Genomic DNA, 21770 nt, shown 5'->3' on the forward strand with positions numbered 1-21770 from the left:
TCTATAAAACCTAAAATATTTATTATTTGTCCTTTTATAGAGTTTGCTGACCCTTGGCCTACAGAATAAGAGGGAATGCAGACTGCCTCTTATCCTCCTTTGGATCTGCAACAGAGCAAGTACTTAATAAATACATTTCAAATGAATGAACAAAATGTCCACACCATCATCTTGGAGCCACAGACCTACACACAAAGAGATCTCTGAATATAGTCAGACACCCTAATTTACCTGGTCCCCAAACCATGCCACCCTGTCCTTGTAGGTCACAGGCAGCCCTTCCAGGACTGCTGCAGACATCCCAGGCTCCTTGACCCTCTGGAGCTATCAGGGAAGTGGAGATGGTTAAGTCCACTGCTTCTCTCCTCTCTTACATCCACACGCTCTTCTGACAGACAAATTCCCTACTCCTCCTTCTTTGCTGTGTAACATGAAAACAGCTTTCTTCTAAATTCGACAAACAGAAGTATAATGTTGAATGTGCTTTTCAAACCGTACTCACCTCTCACTCGTGAAAACCATTCATCTTGTCCAACACGCTCATTTTGCCACTGCGGAACCCGGAGGGCAGGTGAAGCACTCCAGGCACTCAAGGGGGTCCCATGGGACAGAAGCAGGCTCTCCAGAGCTCCCGATGCCGGCTCACTGCCCGGTGTTCCTCCGAGTCCGCTCCTCGCGGGGGTGCTGTGGAGGGGGGGGGTACTGGTGGGGGAGGGCTCCTGTCTCTCTTGGCACCACCAGGCTGGGCTCTTGTGCTGCCATGGCCTCTACCAGGCCCCTCAGGGCTCTCAAAGTTTTTCCCAAGGGAGAGAGGTGACTTGGTCCCAGGTCTGTGGTGCCGAGGCTGGAGTGAGACAGGAACCCTGAGTTCTAGGCCCAGCGCTACCAACAAGGAGAGCCGGCCCCGCCCAGTGACTGATGGCTTCCAGGCCCCGCCCAGTGACTGATGGCTTCCAGGCCCCGCCGGAGGGACCGAGGAGAGCTCCTCAGGTCCCACTGCCTGCCTCCTTGTCTCTGGTCTGCATCCTCTCTCAGCCTGCTCACTCCTCATCCTTGACCCGGGACGCCGGCTCCTGTCACGCTGCCCATCTGTCTCTGGCTCCTTGTACCTCCCCCCACGGTCACGCCTCGCTCCAGTCTCTGGCAACACCCTGTCATTCTGACAGAGCTGCTTGACAAGCTACTGGCAAACCAGCAGCCTGTGGGCCCAACGCAGCCTGCGTATGTGTTTTGTTTGCCTAACACAATATTTCAAAAACAATTTGAGTTCGTTGCTCGCATTTGAAAACCGGTAGGAATCATCTAAAACACTGCGTTTCTGGGTTCTCCTGAGAAATCTAAAGATTGGCAGTACCAGGCCTGCATTACTTCCTGGCATGGCATCAACTGACTGGGTCTACGGAGCAGCGGCTCCACCTGGATGGGGAATGTGCGCACCAGTCCCCACCGTCCCCTGCCGCCTCCCCAGTCCTTCTGCTACACTCGTTTAGACGACCTGCCGGCCTTGCAAGGCATTTGAGTTTGCAACCCCATCTTGCCTCTGTGTCTCCCATCTGTCTCCTCAGATAAGACTCTCCCACTCTGAGGCTACCTCCAGTGATTAACCCATCCCCACCCAGCCTCCCAACCATCCCTTACTCAGTCCCACAAGTGTCCAGAGAGACAGTGCCCCAGGTGCTGCCCCAAACACCTCTCCGGACCCATGGCTCAGCCCTCAGGATCCCCCACTGTAAGCCCCACAACTCCCATGGTGGTTATTCAGGAAACACTAGGGTCAACCCAACATCTTTTATTGATTCTAAACAAGGACTCCTGCATTCTTATACTGAGGCAGGAGTTCTTGGATTTTGTACCGGGGTGCTATAATGGTTTCGACAATCCTCAATGGGGGGAGGTATTTCTGGGGTGCCATAAAAATGGGATGACGAGGTCTAGTCTTCTTGTCTAAGCTACACAAATCCAGCATCACAGCCTTGGGCTTGTAGATCCCTTTCTTCTTGGGCTGGACTGGGGTGAATGGTGGACACTGGCGAGGCTCCACCAGCAGCCGCATCAGGTCCTTCCGGAAGACATTCCAGCTGTTCTCCTCGAGGAACTTCTGGCACACATCTTCATCGCTGAAGGCAAGGCCCAGATGCTGAGGTTCCCACACGAGCTCCTGCCTGCCCCCTGCCCCCGCCCCAGCCCTGCCTCCTTCCAGCCCCAAAACACACTGAGCCCTGTCCCACCTCCGCGCCTTTTCCCAGACTCTTCCCTCTGCCTCCTTTACCTTTCCACACCTTCATCACCTAGACCTGCACTATTCCATGTGGTGGCCACGAGCCACATGTGGCTACTGAGTACCTGAAGTGTGATGAATCTGAATTAGAGGTGTGCTCTGAGTATAAAATACACACCAGATTTCAAAGACTTAGAACAACAAAAAGAATGCAGAATATCTCAGTAATTTTTATGTTGATTACATGTTGAAATGATAACATTTTAGATATACTGCATTCAATAAAATATATTATTACAGTTAATTTCACCCGTTTCTTTTGATTTCTTATAACGTGGCTACTGAAAATTTTAAATTACGTATGTGATCATTAGCCATCAGGGAAATGTAAGCCAAAGCCACACAAGATACCACTTATGCCCACTAGGATGATGATAATTAAAAAGACAAATAATAATAAGTGTTAATGGGGATGTGGAGATATTGGAGCGAGGGTTCCAATGCATTGCTGCCAGGAATGTAAAATGATGCAGCCACTTTGAAAAAACAGTCCAGCAGTTCCTCAAAACGTTAAACAGTTAACTTATGACCCAGGAATTCCACTCCTAGGTATATACCCAAGAGAAATGAAAAATATGTCCACACAAAAACTTGAACAAGAATGTTCATAGCAGCATTATTCATAATAGCCAAAAAGTGGAAACAACCCAACTGTCCATCAGCTGATGAATGGGTAAACAAAAGAGTGGTATATCCATGCACCGGAATATTATTTGACAATAAAAATGAATGAAGTACTGATACATGCTAAGACATGAATGAACCTTGAAAACACTATGTTAAGAAGCCAGTCACATATACATGGTTCCATTGATCTGAAATGTCCAGACAAGGCCACTCTATACAGATAGAAAGTCCATTGGTAGCTACCTTGGACTGGTCTTGGTGCCCTGGCTCTACTCTGCCCCTTCCCTCATAGCACATGAGGGTGAGGAAAGTGGGGGAGGGTGGAATGGGCTCAGGACTCATTGGTTTATTTTCTTCTGAGACCTCAGCAAGGGAAGGGCAAACTCAACTTCCACTGACTCACCTATACTCTCACCTAAGGAGGCAACTCTGATAAATCACTAACACATTAGCGTATTCTTCTGGGTAGATTATATTGACCAGGACAAAATCAACTTTGATTCATAGAGATCAACTTAATATAAAATCTAGAGGTCAGAATGGGCTACAAGTTAGTCCTGCTGGTCTCAGCATTGCCAGCGTCAGCTCCTACCAGCTCACGAGAGCAACTTCATGCTCGATGACATCAGGTTGGTAGCTCAAAACCGGCCATGGCGGTAGTATGTGCACCACAGAAACCAGCAAACACTTCCAATCAGGTTACCTCCCGTCTCCCAGAGAGCTGATTGTTGAACATTTCCCAGCACACCACTGGATAGTCTCCAACTAAAAAGTCCCGTTAACTCCCAATTTCTTACATAATAAATAACAATATCTAACTCTGCTTCACACTTACCATGACCAGGCACTTTACACTTGTTAACTCATTTGATCCTCAGGACCACCCCATTTCACAAACATGGAAACTAAGGCTCAGGGGGGCTAAGGAACTCATCAAAACCTAGGAGGGGGCAAGCACATGCTTACAGATTCTGAAGGGATCTTTTTTTTTTTTTTTTTGGATCCAGAGTCCAACTTAAGACAGACAAGATTCCACATAACCTCCTGATGCCGACGGTCACACTGATTTCTAGTCTAGTCTTTCACTAAATGGGGCAGCTCTTCTAAAGTCCTCAGCTTCATGCAGCAATTCCAGTTCCACTCTCTGCCTTGCTTGAACTGAAAGTGTCATCTGTCCTTGCGGGATGCAACACTTCAGCCCATGGTGCCCTCAGCCACAACCCCACCCCATGCCTGCCCGGCAATCCAGCACTAGATCACACTCTGTGCTTTGGTTTGAGGCTGCTCTTCATTTGGGGCCTTGGAGATTTCCCTTCTTTCCTGTGAACTCAGCTGTTCGTATTCTACATGGGGGAGAGGCTTCAGATAATCTAGCCTGTAGCATCCACAGGACAGGTGTCTCACCAACTGACTGTGTGATCTGCAGGATGTCACGTCCCCTTTCCTGGGCCTCACAGTCCTCAATTAAAACATGGAGGATTTGAGCTAGATAATGCTTATATTTTCTGCCTGCTTTAGCAGTCTAGAAAACCATGAGTTCAACAATTAATGAATAAGCGAGAATTCTATCTGTCAGCATTGCAGACGATTGCAGCAAAGTGCTGACTGGGCAGCACAGATGCTGAGTGCCCAAACATCTGCCACCCTCAAGTCTACATAAACCTCTGAGTTTCAATTCAACCAACATTAACTGACACCCATCATGTACCAGATGTTATGTGAGAAGCTAAGGCTCCTTAAATCCTTTTTTGAGTAGCTATTTTCTAAATAGCTATTTTTTATGTTGGTAGTACGCGGGAATCAGAGAATTGGGGCATCGCTGAACTGCAAGGAACCACCAGTGTTTCCCAACTTTTTTTTTTTTTTCACAAAACTGCCCCAGTTTGGACCATAGCTACATATCATCTGTTCTTTTATTAATGATTTTTAAAAATTCTACTTAAGTATTTACTTTGGCTTTGTTCTAAGCAACAAGTTTGTCAAATCAGTTTAGTGAGCTAGTCATGTTTTCCTAGTTCACACTAGAATAAATACATAGCTGTTTACAATCTGTGTACCACCTAAAGTCATCTTGTAAGCCTTCTGTGAATATGATCCATACTTCGGGAAACACTGTTCTGGTCTAATTTTCTTGTTTTGTAGATGGGAGTCTTAAGCTTACAGGAGGGAAAATGACTTATCCAAGGTCATATGGATCCCATGGCAAATTCTTTCATGTGCTTATTGGACACGGCTGAAGCAACTCTACAGATTTGCTTGCCTTCACACCTCCTCTTTCTCCACCACAGGAATCACTTGCTTCCCACACCTGCCCACAAAACGATGTCTGATCACAGCATCACCACAAGAAAAGAAAAAGGAGGGAGGATGCAAAATTGTACAATCGGTATGATCTCCATTATGAAGCTTTGTGTGCCTGAATGATAAATACCTATTTGGTACACAGCCATGCGGTAAAAAAAAATACTGAAAGGAAATACATAAAATGCTAATTGAGATTGTTGGAGGAATGCAAATGCATTTAAGAAGGTCTTCACCTTCTTAAATGTTCAGCATTTTCCAGTTTTCCCTAATAAGTGTGTCCCATTTATTCATTCACTCACCCAACGTTTATCATGCACCTACCATGTGCCAGGTACTGTACAGGTGCTAGAGATGAAAGGTGCCTAAAGCCCAATCCCTGCGTTCACGAAGCAATTAACCAAGTGGTGGGGAAAGAACTGTGCGAAAACTACGCAGCTCTAAACAGTTGTAATAAAACGTGGTGTGGCCACTGTGAGAGCTACGTAGGGAGGATTATGAGTGCACAGAAAGGGGTACTTAGCCCAGCCTGGGGTCAGTCATGAAAGGTTTTCTGGAGGATATGAATCTTAAAGAATGAGAAGAAGTTTATCAGAAAATAAAGGGGAGAGGAGCAGGATTGAGGGGTGGCATTGCAGGCAGAGGGCCTGCACTGGCAAAGGCAAGTATGTGCAGGTCCAGGAGGCAATCTGCCTGTGTTGCTGGAGTGGGTTAGAGGTGGCAGGAGGTGCTGCAGGGGAGTTGAAGGGTCAGAAAATGAAGGGCCATTTACGTGGCATTGAATCTGCACTGTATCCTACAGGCAGTGAGATACCACTGAAAGGTTTTAAGCAGGAGTTTAACACGGCCAGATTTGGGTTTTAGCAAGAGCAAAGTATGCAGAAAGGATCTGGCAGGGAGAGAACCGAGGCAGGGGACCAGCGGTAAGATGGCTACAGGAGCCTCGGCTGGGGATCCCAAAGTGGGGGTAAGGGTGTCAGCCAGGGAGGTGAAAGAGATCCACTGGGCTGTGTGAAGTAAACAGTAGGACTTCATTTATATTTATCTTTGTCTTATTCTTTCTAAAGATCTATTTGTTGCATGTTTATAATATATATGATATATTCATATACCAATATATGGACATAATAAATAAAAATAAGTTAAATAACATATATTATTTATATCATATATATATTCTAGGGGGTATACACTCAAACACTCTTTAGTAATAGCGGTGTTAGATCAAAACAGTTTTGTGACCAGTAGTCCAGACAATAAATTCGTTTTTACCTAAAAATTAGGGGTTTTTTTCACACTATAAAAGTATTCACTCTGGAAAATTTGGAAACTAGGGAAATATGAAAAGAAATCTTTTTTATCAAATCTTTCAAGATAAATTTTTTTTAATTATAGAAGTAATATATCATCATTAACAAACATTTGGAGAATAAAGGGAAAAAAACCCACTTGGGGCTTCCCTGGTGGCGCAGTGGTTGAGAGTCCGCCTGCCGATGCAGGGGGCATGGGTTCGTGCCCCGGTCCGGGAAGATCCCACATGCCGCGGAGCGGCTGGGCCTGTGAGCCATGGCCGCTGAGCCTGCGCGTCCGGAGCCTGTGCTCCGCAATGGGAGAGGCCACAACAGTGAGAGGCCCGCGTACCACAAAAAAAAAAAAAAAAAAAACCCACTTGGAATGTCATACCCTGACAACAACTTTAAAAAGTATATCTTTTTTTTCCCTCATTATAAAAGAAATGCATACTCACTACAAAACCAATTAAACATCAGAGGAATATATAACTATAACCAGAAAGTCCCTTTTAGTCCAAGCTTCCAGAGAGAATGACTATTACAAACTGGGCAATACCACAGATATTATCATTTTTGCTCATTTTCCTTCTAGATTTTTCTCATGTAAGTGTTTTACAAAGGCATAGTCATAGTATGTATAGATACAATTTTGTACCCTATCCTTTTCTTGTAGCATTTTATCACTCATTTACTTATGATTTTTAAATAAAAGTTACTTTCTATCAAGGGAATGTACCACAGTTTTCGAAACTATCCCCCTGGTGTAACACATGTGGGTAAAGGTGGTTGTTTTTCTATTATGAATATGGCAGCTACAAACATCTTAGTGTATGTAGCTTTCCCTATAATTAGTTACATACAGATAAATTCAGAGGTAGACCACTGCTTCAAAGAGTAGGAACAGTTTTGTGTCCCTTGAAACATTATTATCTAAAATTATTATCAAAAGGATTGAGCCAATTTCGAGTGTACCAACAATCATCAGTTTCATTCCACCAGTGTCAGCTTTAGGTATCATCACTTTTTTCTTCCTTTTACCAAAATAAGAGGCAAAAAAATTGTTCATTTGATCTAGTGGGAGGTACGCACATTTCCAGCACTGACCTGGGGTACTTGATCTCGAACTTCGACAATTTTTCTATTGTCTTACTGTCAATCAGTTCGCAAAACTTCTCTTTCCTAACCCGTATCACCTCAGCTCCCAGGCTCACCAGGATCAAGGGCCGAGTGTCACGCTGGCTCTCCGGGAGGAGGATCTGGTGAAGGCCCTAGAAAAAAGAAGTCCCAGAAAGTTCGAGACCATCCACTTGTACAAGCAGATTTTCAGGGTAGGCAAAACAAGGCCCCGAACAGGAGGTGAATCCATCTGGGGTCATTCAGCAAGTGACGGGGAGAAGTCCAGAACTCTCTTTGCTAATGACATCAAAGTCCTGGGGCTCCTCACATTAGAACAGCCCTCAAGGCACTTTGTCAGTTGTCCTGCCCACGGGCAGCAGGCTCTGCAAGAGTCGCACTCACACAGTCGCTTGCCGGGCGCCGGCATTTTACAAGCTTTCCCTGGTGTCCAGTCTGGACTCTGCTTTGTGCCAGGCCAGCCCATTTTCTCTTCCTTAGGATGATGACAGACAGCTCATCCTCCTCTTCTACATCTTCCCTTTTATAGCTGTCACACCCTCCCACACCCTTTCCTCCAGGGCTTCCTTCATAAGCGTGTGTTGCCTTAGTTCCTTCCGTCCCTCACGGGCTCTGGGGCCACTGGTAGTCCCTGTGCGGCTCCCGTTGCCCCTTGGGCTCCCTGGCGTGGATTCCTACTCAGTTATATCTGGAAGGGAGATGGAGATCAACAGGCACAGCTTTACAGAGTGTAACCCCCTTTGTAAGGAGACACTCTGAGATGGGGCAAAGCCGGGACCAGAGTCTTTGCTGCTGAAACCCCAATCCAGGGCTCACTCAGCCTCTCGGCTATTAAGACTCAGGCAAGGAGGGGAGGGGAGGTCAATGATCCAGAGCCTACAATGCCCAGCTGTCTTGGGCTTAAGAAGACATCAGCCAGGGCTTCCCAGGTGGCGCAGTGGTTGGGAGTCCGCCTGCCGATGCAGGGGCCATGGGTTCGTGACCCGGTCTGGGAAGATCCCACATGCCGCAGAGCGGCTGGGCCCGTGAGCCATGGCCGCTGAGCCTGCGCGCCAAGAGCTCTGCTCTATGGAGGCCGTGTGGGATTAAGAATAATCCTGCTTCAGAAGAAAGATCCATATGTTTACTTGTCATGCGACTTTGGGCAAAGTTATACGTCCCTGGGCCACTGTTTGCTCACCTGTGAAACAGAAGTGAAAACACCTGCCCTGCATGTCTCTGAAGGAGTCTCAGTTTGAAAGGAGATGTGAAGTAGGGTTTGGAACAGTTTCCCCTTCCCCGCCCTCACCCACACTACCACCATTTGGGTTCCAGACCTTGAAGAATGACCATCTACTCTGAGCCCTGGCCTTGTCTCTCCTTGGTAAGACTGGAATGGAGGTGTGTTATCTTTCTTACGAAGTTGTTGAAGGTCCAAACAAGATGGTGTGGTGTGTGAGGATGCTCTGGGAGACGTGAAGCTCCTCACACTTTAGTTGTGCTCAGTGCAATGGGCATAAAGGCCCTTCTGACCAGCGCCAGGCCTTGCACAGAAGCCAGATGGCTGCTCTTTAGTCAGCTCCTACTGTGTGGGAGAAACACGTGTGTAGACGTAATCCTCACAACCACCCAGCGATATAGGGATTATCAGCCTCAGATGTGGAAAATAAGGTTCAAAACAGGAAATTTACTTGCAAAGGTCATGTATCTTATAATTACAATAACAATGATGATGATGATGACGGTGACGACAGCACCAGCTAATGTTTAATGAGCCTTCACTAAATCCCAGGCCCTCTTGTAGCTTTGGGGTGTGTTAGCTCATGGAACCCTCACTAGAACCCCATGAGGTGAATCCTTTTATGATCATCATTTTACAGAGGATGCTGATGAGGTTAAGAAACTTATCCAACATCATACAGCACGGAAGCAATAAAGCTAGGATTTGAACTCGGATGGGCCTGCCTTTAGAGTCCATGCTTTTAACCACTACACTGCGAGGAAACTGAGGCACAAAGTTAACTAACCTGCCCAAGGTAACAAGACAGAAAGTGGTGGAGCCGGGATTTGAACCAGCAATCTGTCCAGGGCCTCACTGAGGGCAGTACCATCAGCAGGCACTGTTATCCACCTCCACTCCACCCCACACGTTCCAGCCGGAGTCAGGTCTGCAAGTAGCTTCCCAAAGTGCCCAGGATAAAGCAGAACTCTTCATTGTGGCCACCGAGGCTTTGGCTATCTCACCCTTGTAAGGCTCCTGCCTCGTTTACTCTGTTCCAGCCATGCTGCCCTCCTTCCAGTCCCCTCAACATGCCAGGCTGCTTCCTGCCTCAGGCTCAACCTGCTGTTCCTCTGTCTGGAACACTCTTCCCCCCAGGCTGTCTATAGTTTATTCCTTTTGTCATTCAGGTCCCAGCTTAAATATCACTGCCTTAGAGCAGCCTTCCCTGACCACTCCGTTTAGGAAGAACACCCCCTTCAACTCAGCTTTCTGTTCCATTCCCAACAGCAATTTAAAACTTTCTGCGTGGGCTTCCCTGGTGGCGCAGTGGTTGAGAGTCCGCCTGCCGATGCAGGGGACATGGGTTCGTGCCCCGGTCCGGGAAAATCCCACATGCCGTGGAGCAGCTGGGCCCGTGAGCCATGGCCTCTGAGCCTGCGCGTCCGGAGCCTGTGCTCCGCAACGGAAGAGGCCACAACAGTGAGAGGCCCGCGTACTGCAAAAAAAAAAAAAAAACCTTTCTGTGTGTTTGCTGCTTTATCTGTTTACTGTCTGTCTCCAGCCTAGATCATTAGCCCCATAAGGGCAAGAATAATGTCAGTTTACTCACCCACACTGGCACCTTGGGCCATGCTTGGAGCATGATAGATCCTCAAGAAATATCTGCTGAGTGAAAGCTCCAACGGAATCATAGAACGCTAGAGTCAGCAGCTCACCCAGGTGAATGTCCTCATTTTCTGATGAGGGTTCAGATTCAGAGAGGTAAAGTGATTTGCCCAAGGCCCCACAGCAAGCTAATTAGAAGCAAAAACTACAATATGTGAGGTGGCCCATCTGCCATCTCCCTGCTGCTCTGCCCAGTCTTGACCATGTCTGAGGCCTCAGCCCGCCTGTTCCCTGGAGAAGCTGGTTCCCCTACACCCCCTGGCTCAAAAGCTGGGTCTCTTTACTCCAGGCCCCAAGCTCTGCTGTTTCCAAGGCTGACTCAGCTCTACGCTCCTGCCTCCAAAGGAAAATGTGATCTCCTACCTCCTGGTGGGTGAATACAGTCACAGCTGTTACCATTCATTCTCCTGCAAATGAAGCCAGGGCCTTGAAAGCAGGGAGAACAGAATTTTACCAAAGGCACTTTCTTCAACAGGATCTCGTTAATGAATATTTGGTGGTGGGAGTTTCTCTGCCCTGGGTCCTGTGTGGTGAATGAGGCAGTCAGGGCCTTGCTCCGAGCCTTCCAGGATTGCTTAGAGAATCAAGTCCCAAGTCCCTCTTGTTCCATCTTCCACAGCCTCCCCGCTCCTGTCACCCTCTACCAGAGTGAGCAACGCCTCGTCTGCCCTGTGGTTCCTCCATGCACCCAGGGTGCCAGGCATCCCAGCTCCTCCGCGGGCAGCCCAAGAGGCTGCATGCACTGCAGGTGCCTGGCCTCAGGTGGCCTGTGTCCAGTCCTGAGCACCTCACTCTGAGACACTGAAACTGCAGGGAAACGGAAGTGAGAAGGCTGGAAACTATATCACATGAAGACTGAAGGAATGGAGGAATGTTTTCCCTGCATAAGAAAATAATTAACGGGGCACAGATGCTGAATGAAAAACAAAACAGCATTCTTTAAATACCTAAGAGGCCACCATGTGGCAAGGAAGCTGATTTCTGTTTGTTCTTGGGGGGATGGGTAAGCGGGGGTCGGAGCTCCTTAAAAATTGTAGGAGGCAGAGTTTTACTAAGCAAAAATAAGAGCTGCTGAAAAGCTCGGAAATATTCACGCGGTATTGACCGAGGGCTGTGCTAGGGCCTGGGGCTCCAGACAGTGCTGGGCTGACCTCCCTGCCTCGGGGGGCGCACAGGCCAGAGCAGGAGCACGGGGTGAAGACCCTGGAGATTCATGGCAACAACGATGACCATACATCAGAAGACAGTCACCCCACCTCCAGGAAGACTGAGGTGCATCGCTACCCACCAGGAGGCCTCGTGCCCTCCCCATACAGCTCACCCGCCCACCCAGCTCCAGCACCTATGGCCCAGCTCCCACAGTGGTCAACTCATGGCCAAGTTTGTTTCACCCATACATCCCCCCTCCACTATTGGATAATTACTTTTTTTTTTTAAGATTTTTTTTTTTAAGGGAACCATTTTTAAAGTCTTTACTGAATTTGTTACAATATTGCTTCTGTTTAATGTTTTGGTTTTTTGGCTGCGAGGCATGTGGGATCTTAGCTCCCCGGGGATCGAACCCGCAGCCCCTGCATTGGAAGGCGAAGTCTTAACCACTGGACAACCAGGGATGTCCCTGGATAATTACTTTTTATTTTTCTTTTTTTTTTTCGGTACGCGGGCCTCTCACTGTTGTGGCCTCTCCCGTTGCAGAGCACAGGCTCCGGACACGCAGGCTCAGCGGCCATGGCTCACAGGCCCAGCTGCTCCACGGCATGTGGGATCTTCCCGGACCGGGGCGAACCTGTGTCCCCTGCATCGGCAGGCAGACTCTCAACCACTGCGCCACCAGGGAAGCCCCGCTAATTTCTTTTTATTGCCAAATAATATTTCATTGTATGGATTTATCAGTTTGTTTATATTCACCTTTCCATATAAATTTTAGCATTAGTTTTTCAATATCCACAAAATAACTTGCTGGGATTTTGATTGGGATTGCATTGAATCTATACATCAAGTTGGGATAAACTGACATGTTAACAATACTGAGTCTTCCAGTCCACGAACATAGACTATTTCTCCATTTATTTAAAGCTTCTTTGAATTTTTTCATTATAGTCATATAGTTTTCTGCATATAGATCCTGAACATATTTTGTTAGATTTATACCTAAGTATTTCAGTTTTTGTTACTATTGTAAATGACATTGTGTTTTTTATTTCAAATTACAATTGTTCATTGCCTTATACCCTGTGACCTTGCTATAATCATTTATTAGCTCCAGGAAATTTATTTGTTCTTTTTTGTTGTTGTTTTGTTTTTTGATTCTTTAGAATTGTCTATATAGACAATCATGTCATCTGCAAACAAAGACAGCTATATTTTTTCCTTCCCAATCTGTATGTGTTTAACTTCCTTTTCTTAATGCACTAGCTAGGACTTCCAAAACAATGTTGAATAGTAGTGAGAAGGGACATCCTTGACTTGTTCCTGGATTATTTTGAAGCAAGTCCTAGATGTCATATCATTTTATCTGTAAATATCTGGATATGTATCTCCGAAATATAAGGACTCTTATTTATTTATTTATTTATTTATTTATGGCTGCCCTGCGTGGCATGTGGGATCTCAGTTCCCCAACCAGGGATAGAACCCATGTCCCCTGCAATGGAAGTGCGGAGTCTTAACCACTGGACCACCAGGGAAGTCCCGTAAGGACTCTTTAAAAAACATAACCACAATACCATTATCATATCTTTAAAAAATCAACCAATATTCCTTAATATCACCGAATTTAGAACAGGATGATTTTAAACATTTACTCTCATTACTTAGCACCCCCAGCCCTTCGTGTTACACACTCTATTGTGAACAAGGCTCTCTCTGCACACTTACCAAGACTTCTCCTTGCTCCACAGTGTGAATCTTCACGTAGGCCCCCACTGCAGCCTCCTTGGGGAGAGCACCATACTTCGTATCAATCATGGGACACTCGATGAAATGAGGACACCTGGATCTGAAATTTGACACCTTGTTAAAGAGAACTCATTTGTAACACAGCCAGCTCATGAAGCCCTGGATAAGCAGCCCCCATTCAATTGAGATCACCCCTCCCTTCTCCCAGGTGGTGAGAAAACTGTCAGGATTTGGAGAGGTTTAACAGGGAGAAGACATGCACGTGAGCCAGGCCTGATGGGTGAGAAGTCCAGGCTGGCTGACTTAATGCTCAGCACAAGGAGGGGATTTCTAAGTCAGAGCTGTCTAAAAATGGAAAGACTAGTTTGAGAAAGAGCAAGCTCTGTCCCCCTGGGGACACAGCGGAGGTTGGGGCTCTTCTTGAGAGGCAGGCAGAGAAGAGATGGCTTCATTTGTTTGTTCACAAAAACGGGTTTCCCTGAGTTATCTGTAGACTCGGTACTTTGTTCACGTTGGAGTGAGTTTTACACAGGCAATCCTGTTGTGCTTTCTTTGGTCTCAGGCTAGGTAGAAGGAAGAGACAAAGTATGCTATCTGGATTAGAGGCAGGGAAAAGATTATTCATTAGCTGAGAGCATAGCTGAACTCACCCAACATATACACAAGGTAGGCTTCCATTCTTGCCTCCCAGGACATGCCCAGCATATGTCTATTTTTTAATGTGGGGACAGCCTGTCCTCTTTTTCCTCACTATTTACAGCAGAGAAACTAAGTCTGTTCCATCTCTACTTTCAGAAGAACTAGGATTGGGATTTCAAACACTGGATCCTTTGGAAAGAGTATCCATCAGAGGTAAAAACAACAAAGCAACCACAGGGTGCTCATTATGGAGGTAAGCAGGCTGGAAATGTTAACAGGCAAAGGATTCCCTGGGGCACCAAGGAGACTGTGACACTGATGCCATTGTTAGTATGATATTTTTACTTCATATGTAATGAAGGGGCGGGCACTGAGCTGCCTCTAGGCCAGTGCCCACTGAATGTCCCTTCCTCTCCAGGAAAGGCAAAAAGCACAGCCTTCATTGTGCATCCACCTTGTTTCTGTCATGACGATCATACCAGATAGCAAGACTGAGCACTAACAAGCTGCTCAGGTTTGAACCCTGACTCTGCCACTTTCTATCTGTGTGACCTTGAATAAGTAACTTAATCTCTCCCTGTACCTTGGTTTTCTCACCTGAAAGATGTGAGTGATAATAGCAGTACTTACCTTGTAGGGTTGTTGGGAGAATTAAATTAGATAATCCAGTACCAGGCACAGAGTCATTTCCATAAGTGTTAGCTATAATTATCATTATCTCATTTAACTGCTGGTTTACAACAAACTGAGACTTAGATGCTGTTAGCTACAGACCAGGAAACTGAGGCTTAGAGAGGTCAAGTCCCTTGCACAGGGACACAGAGCTAAAGTAAGTGGCCAAGCCAGGATTTGAACCCAGATTGGACTGACTCCAAAGCACTTATCTACTGCCTCCCTTAAATGAGCAGACTTTTCTTAAGAAGCTCAGAGTCAAGGAGATATGGGTATGTATGTGTATGTATAGCTGATTCACTTTGTTATACAGCAGAAACCAACACACCACTGTAAAGCAATTATACTCCAATAAAGATGTTTAAAAAAAAAAAAAGAAGCTCAGGGTCAAAAAGGCCCAGTGATATACAAACAGAATGTCATCACCAAAAACTGTGTCCTGCCCCTTCTTCTTCAGATGGGTTCCCTGAGAAAGGAAGCAGCCACCACCTAAAGGGGCCCTGTGAGCTGGAGGCAGGGAAGGCAGTCCCCATATCAAACCTAGGACCTCTGGAGGCTGCCTTCTGCACACATCCCAACCTTTGGGGTCAAGCTGTGATTGCTACCTCCGCCCCCTCCCCAGCATCCCTGACATTCTGCCCTGTAAGTTATATCCCCCTTTTCAACCAGAATCTGGACCCTTCTATCTGTCAAGGGCAAAGCTTACTTGATCTTTGGGCCCAAGGTCTTTGGGAGAGTATTTGCTGAGGTTTTAATCTTCCTACTGAAGCTGGATCCCTGTTGCTCCTGGGCTTTCCGGAGATGCAGAAGTTTCAGAGAACTAAAATCCTGTACAGGATATGACTTGATCTGGAATTCCTTAAATCTCTCCACAGGAGACAGATCTGTTAGAGAAAGCACAGGAAAACCCATTAATGGGTCTTTGCATACATGAGGGCTGTGCTGGAGGTGTCTGGAGGTATATCACAATCTCCTGTGTGGCTAGTCTGATGCACGGGGGAATTAAGAAAAACAGGAAAGAAAAACACTGTGGCTTCCACTATTGTCCCTCTGTGCCAGGTCCTGAGCGAGAGCCTTTACATCCATTACATCTAGACAAATGCCATTAGCCTTATTTAAGAGAGAAAATGAGAAGCAGAGTTTAACACCCAGGAAAGGGCTGAAGCTTGTATTTGAACTCAGGTGTTTCTGATTCAAAGCTCATGTCTTTCCATTAACAGATCACATTTATCTGGGCTTTCAAACCGGGACTGGGGGCAGGAGGAGCAATAAAAAATAAATGGGTGACCAGCCATAGAACCTTGGACAAGTCTCAATCTCTTGGAATCCTCCTAGGACTATTGTAAGCATTACAGATAAAGTATGTGCTATGCCTAACACAGTGCCTGGAACATAATAGGTCCTCTGTGAGCATTAATAAAAAGATCTCCAACATGGGGCTTCCCTGGTGGCGCAGTGGTTAAGAATCCGCCTGCCAATGCAGGGAACAAGGGTTCAAACCCTGGTCCGGGAAGATCCCACATGCTGCGGAGCAACTAAGCCCGTGAGCCACAACTACTGAGCCTGTGCTCTAGAGCCCATGAGCCACAACTACTGAAGCCCATGCACCACAACTACTGAAGCCCATGCACCTAGAGCCTGTGCTCCGCAACAAGAGAAGCCACCGCTATGAGCAGCCCCCACTCACCGCAACTAGAGAAAGCCTGCGCACAGCAATGAAGACCCAACGCAACCCCCCCCAAAAAATAAATAATATTTTTTAAAAAATAAAAAGATCTCCAAGAGAATACCACTCAGAAACACTATGCTGAGTGAAGGAACCAGATACAAAAGAGTACATACTATAGGACTCCATTTACATGAAACCCTAGGAAAGACAAATGTAACCTATAGTGATGGAAAGCAGATCGGTGGTTGCCCAGGGCCAGGGATGAAAGATAGGGATTGACTGGGAAGGGGCACAAGGGAACTTCTGGAGGTGACGGAAATGTTCTATAACTCGATTGTGGTGGTTACAACAGATGTAAATTTGTTAAAACTCATTGAACTACACACTTTAAATGTGTGTCTTTTATTGTATGAAAATGAAACCTTAATGATATTGATTTAAAAAACATCTTCTGGGAGTTCCCTGGTGGTCTAGTGGTTAGGATCCTGGGCTCTCACTGCCGTGGCCTGGGTACAACCCCTGGTCGGGGAATGGAGATCCCACAAGCTGTGCAGCACGACCAAAAAAAAAAAAAAAAAAACCTCTCCAGTGTTAGTATTAAAATTAATGTTAATAGAAATAAACTCGAACCACACAAGGAGTAGGCCTAGAAAAACAAAGCATATATAAAAAAGCCCTAAGTACAACCTATTCAGAAGGCATTTTAGCAATACTTATCAATATTTTAAATGTGCATAGCCAGTACACACTGGACCAAATACTTGATCCAGTAATTGTAAGAATTTATCCAATATGTTTTTGTGCACAAGTATGCAAAGATAAACACACCAGGAAATTCACCACAGTAAGGTAATAGCGAAAAATTGGAAATAACCCAAAATATCTGTAAAAGGTAATTGGTTTAATTGTGTTATATCCATACAAGAGAATAAAACTCAGCTATTAAGAACCATAGATCTAGACTTCTGCTTCCAGCCAAACAGAGTAACAGGGACTACTCTCCCACCTGAAACTAATAAAATACTGGGCTAAATACATGAAAAACGTGGCTTTCATGACACTGGGCATCACGCCATGAAGAACCATTATCCCTGCAAGATAGAAAACAAATGGGCTGAGCCCTACTATTGCCCCAGCCGACCACCTGGAGACCTTCTGGGCAATGGTGCAGGAAAGGGAAACCCAGGAGGAGCCCAGCAATCTCTCTGAATTAATGAGACAGAAGTCAGTCCAGGGAAGACAAGGCAGCTGGAGTTCACAGAGCAGAGTCCCAGAGAAGAGAGGGTTGCACAAAGAGAGAACTCTGAAGATCTTCCGAGGGTCCCCTTTGGTCTCAGCTGAGTACTGAGCAATACATGAATGATGTTAGGAAACCACCAGTGGTTAGGCAGCCACTAAGATGGCCCTCAGTGATTCCCACCTCCTGATGGCCACACATTTGTGTACTATCCTCCCGTTAAGTGTGGGCTGGATTTGATTCTAATAAATAGAATATAGCAGAAGTGATGAGATATCACTTTTGAGGCTAGGTTTAAAAGGCTTCTGCCTTGGGTATACTCTGTGTTGCTCTCTCTCACTCCTGGGGAAGCAAGCTGCCATGTCATAAGACAGCCCTGTAGAGACACCCACAAGGTGAGGGACCAAGGTTTGCAAATAGCCACGTAAGTGAACTTGGAAGTGGGTCCCTCTCAAGTGAGTCTTCAGATGAGACCACAACCCTGGCAGACAGCTGCAACCTCACGACAGAACTTGAGCCAGAGGCAGCTGGCTAAGCCATGCTCAGATTTCTGACCCACAGAAACTGAGAGATAATAAATATTGTTTCAAGTCACTAAGTTTTGGGATAATTTGTTATGCAGTAATAGATACAAAAATGCTACCCAAGGCTGGGGAAAGAACCACCCAAAATGTTTAGAGGGATAAATAATCAGAGTTCACACAGGACCAGAAATAGTTCCTGTTCTCAACAGCTAGAATAGAAAGCCTCACAAGTCATGGGCACCTGTGGAATATTCAGAATGGCTTTGTCTCATGAATGGGGCAAAACTAGCTCTAGATTAAACACTGCTCTGATCTTACCTACCAAAGCCTAACTGCTAGTCTTTAAAAGATCAAAATATTTCCAAGTAACTTACCTGCATCCCAGAACAAATCTCAAAAATATTTACAAGAATTTTTAAATATGTAGCACCCAAAATTCACAGTTTCTAGCATTCTGTGAAAACTTACCAACCATGCAAAGAAGTAGGAAAATATGAACCATATAAAGAGAAAAAAACAATAAACTGAAACTGACCCAGAAATGACACAGATAACAGAATTAGTATGCAACGACATTAAAATAGTTATTATAATTGTATTCCAAAGAGGAAATTGTGTGTATATTAAGCAGAGACATGGAAATTATTTAAGAAAAAAAAAAAAGACCCAAATCGAACTTTTAGATATGAAAACTGCAAGGTCTGAAATGAAAAATACATGGATGGGATTAATAGCAGATTAGACAATGCAGAAGAAAGACTACTGAACTTGGAGACACAGCAATAAAAATGATCAAAAATGAGAGAAAAAAGACAACAACGAAAAATTAATAGAGCATCAGTGAAACAACTTCAAGCAGTCCAATATACATGTGATTGGAGTCCTCAAAGTGGAGGCGAAAGAAGGAAAGATAGAAAAAAAATTTTTTTAATGGTCAAAACATTCCAAATCTGATGAAAAATATAAACCCAAAGATCCAAAAAACTAAATGAACCCCAAGCACAGAAACATGACAAAAATTTTGTGAAGACACAGTGTGACCAAATTCCTTAAAACCACTGATAAAGAGAAAAATTTTAAACCAACCAGGGCAAGGCAGTGGTGATCACTCTACCATGTACAGAAATATCGCATCACTATGTTGTGCACCAGGAACTAACATAGTGCCGTGGGTCAATTACCCTTCAAAAATAAACAAGCTCATAGAAAAAGAGATCAGATTTGTGGTTACCAGAGGCAGCGGGTAGGGCAGAGGGGGAATTGGATGAAGGTGGTCAAAAGGTACAAACATCTGGGGCTTCCCTGGTGGCACAGTGGTTAAGAATCCGCCTGCCAATGCAGGGGACACGGGTTCAAGCTCTGGTCCGGGAAGATCCCACATGCCGCAGAGCAACTAAGCCCGTGCGCCACAGCTACTGACCCTGTGCTCTAGATCCTGTGAGCCATAACTACTGAGCCCACATGCCACAACTACTGAAGCCTGCATGCCTAGAGCCCATTCTCTGCAACAAGAGAAGCCACCGCAATGAGAAGCCCACACACCACACCGAAGAGTAGCCCCCGCTTGCCGCAACTAGAGGAAGCCCACGGGCAGCAATAAAGACCCAACGCAGCCAAAAATAAATAAATAAAAATTTTAAAAAAGGTACAAACATCTACTTATAAGATAAACACTAAGTAATAGAGATGTAATGTACAACATGATTAATATAATTAACCCTGCTGTATGTTATATACGAAAGCTATTAAGAGAGTAAATCCTAAGAGTTATCACAAGAAAAAAAAATTTTTTTCTTTTGTAACTATGTGAAATGATGGATGTTCACTAAACTTATTGTGGTAATCATTTCATGATGTATTTAAGTCAAATCATTATGCTGTATACCTTAAACTTACACAGTGCTGTATGTCAATTATATTTCAATAAAACTGGAAGAAAAGAGAACAGCCATAGCAAAAAGGCATTATTACGTACAAAGGATATACAAAGTTATGCAAAGAGGTTATACAAAGATAAGAAGGTTGGCAGACTTCTTATTGAAAACAATGCAAGCCAGAAGACAGACTTTAATGCAAATCTTTAAAATACTGAGCAAAAACAAACAAACAAAAAACCCTGTTAACCTTGAATTCTATACCCAACAAAAAATTTCTTTTAAAAATTAAGACAAAATCATTTTTAGACATAGAAAAGCTGAAAGAAATGTTAAAGGAAATACTTTGGGCAGAAGGAAATTGTATAATGGAAATCTGGACCTATACAAAGGCATGAAGAACATCAGGAATGGTACCACATAGGTAAATATAAAATACTTTTGTTCTTATTACTTAAATATATTTAAAAGATAATTGTTTAAAGCAAAAGTGACAACTGTGTATTGTAAGGTTTTTAACATATGTGAAGGTAGAATATTTGACAATAGCCCAAAATCTGAGAAGGGAGAAATGGAAGTATATTGTCGTAAGGTTCTGATCCTGTATGTGAAGTGGCATAATATCACGTGAAGGTAGCCTGTGATAAGTTAAAGGTATGTTCAACAAACTATAAAGCAACCACTAAAATAAACAGACAAAGAGTTAGAGCTAATAAGCCAACAGAGAAAATGAAATGGCATCATACAAAATAGTCCAAAAGAAGGCAGGTAAGAAAAAGAATATATTTAATACCACTGAACTGTGTGCTTAAAAATGGTTAAGATAGTAAATTTTACATTATGTGTATTTTGCCACAGTTAAGAAAAAAAATGGGGGGGGGAATGTGTGGGATGAGGCTTTTTCTCTGGTGGATTAGCAATGGAAAAGAGAGAAAAAAAGAATTGACATGAGAAGAGAGCTGAAATTTACTGAGCACCTCCCAGGCCCTGTGCACACATGATCTGATTCAGCGCTCCTAGTAACCTGTGTGATGATGAGAGTGAACATCTACTATATACTAATGCATCTAGGTAGTGTTCTAAGAGCATTATATATTCATTTGCTTAATTTTATAACAAGCCTATGAGGCAGGGACCATGAGTCATATTTTACAGACTCTGAGGGCATCGGTGTGCAGGGACGTGGAATCACTTGCCCAGTATCCACACAGCTAGTAAGAGAAGGACCCTGAATTCAATCATAGCTTGGCCCTGGGCCTATGCTCTTAACCACGACACCAGCGACAGACCCCAGGGCACCAGGCCCAGAGGCTTGAGTACTCACCAAAATCACCCTGCTAATCAGTGGTATTCAAACCTGGCTCTGTCTAGCTCCAAGCTCTCTTTTTTCCACCCCTCTCCCTGTGAGAACCTGAAGCAAAAGGGAAAGGCTGAAATTGGCTGCAAGGGTGGGCAGGAGCCTCACCTCGGACGGCCGCGTGGACCAGGTTTCCACAGCTGGTAGAAGAAGGATGTCTATCCTGCCAGGCCTTTCCAGCTCTAGATTTCTAAGATTTTGTGGACCAGGCACTGAGAACCCACAGGATCAGGCACCCCCTACCGTGCTGCGGGCTGCCGGATGTGGATGTCGGCTTACCCTTGAGGTGGGTGTTTGGAGGTCTGTCGTCTATCAGCTGCAGGTGCTGCCAGACCCACTTGTGGTAGAAGGGCGAGGTCGCAAGGTCTATCAACTGCAGTACTTCACAGCTGCCCTGGACAC

At 45.1% G+C, this 21770-nt stretch overlaps 1 protein-coding gene across 6 annotated transcripts in view; it reads right to left on the reverse strand.

The window, feature by feature from the left end:
• Positions 1-21770, reverse strand: part of CNBD2 (cyclic nucleotide binding domain containing 2) — a 69913-nt gene that overhangs the window by 8673 nt on the left and 39470 nt on the right. For 3 of the 6 annotated variants that reach the window (XM_027078406.1, XM_027078407.1, XM_027078411.1), the window contains 5 exons: positions 21648-21762; positions 15414-15591; positions 13376-13496; positions 7603-7766; positions 1774-2117 (listed from right to left, as the gene is read on the reverse strand). In XM_027078406.1, the coding sequence (XP_026934207.1) occupies positions 1799-2117; positions 7603-7766; positions 13376-13496; positions 15414-15591; positions 21648-21762 (897 nt within the window). In that variant the 3' untranslated portion in view covers positions 1774-1798. Of the gene's footprint in view, positions 1-1773; positions 2118-7602; positions 7767-13375; positions 13497-15413; positions 15592-21647; positions 21763-21770 lie in introns of those variants that run through there. The other 3 variants (XM_027078409.1, XM_027078408.1, XM_027078410.1) reach the window with 3 other exon arrangements.

Source organism: Aethalodelphis obliquidens, unplaced genomic scaffold, assembly GCF_003676395.1.
Source record: "Aethalodelphis obliquidens isolate GAN/ISIS:26980383/991018 unplaced genomic scaffold, ASM367639v1 scaffold42, whole genome shotgun sequence".
Lineage (NCBI taxonomy): Eukaryota > Metazoa > Chordata > Mammalia > Artiodactyla > Delphinidae > Aethalodelphis > Aethalodelphis obliquidens.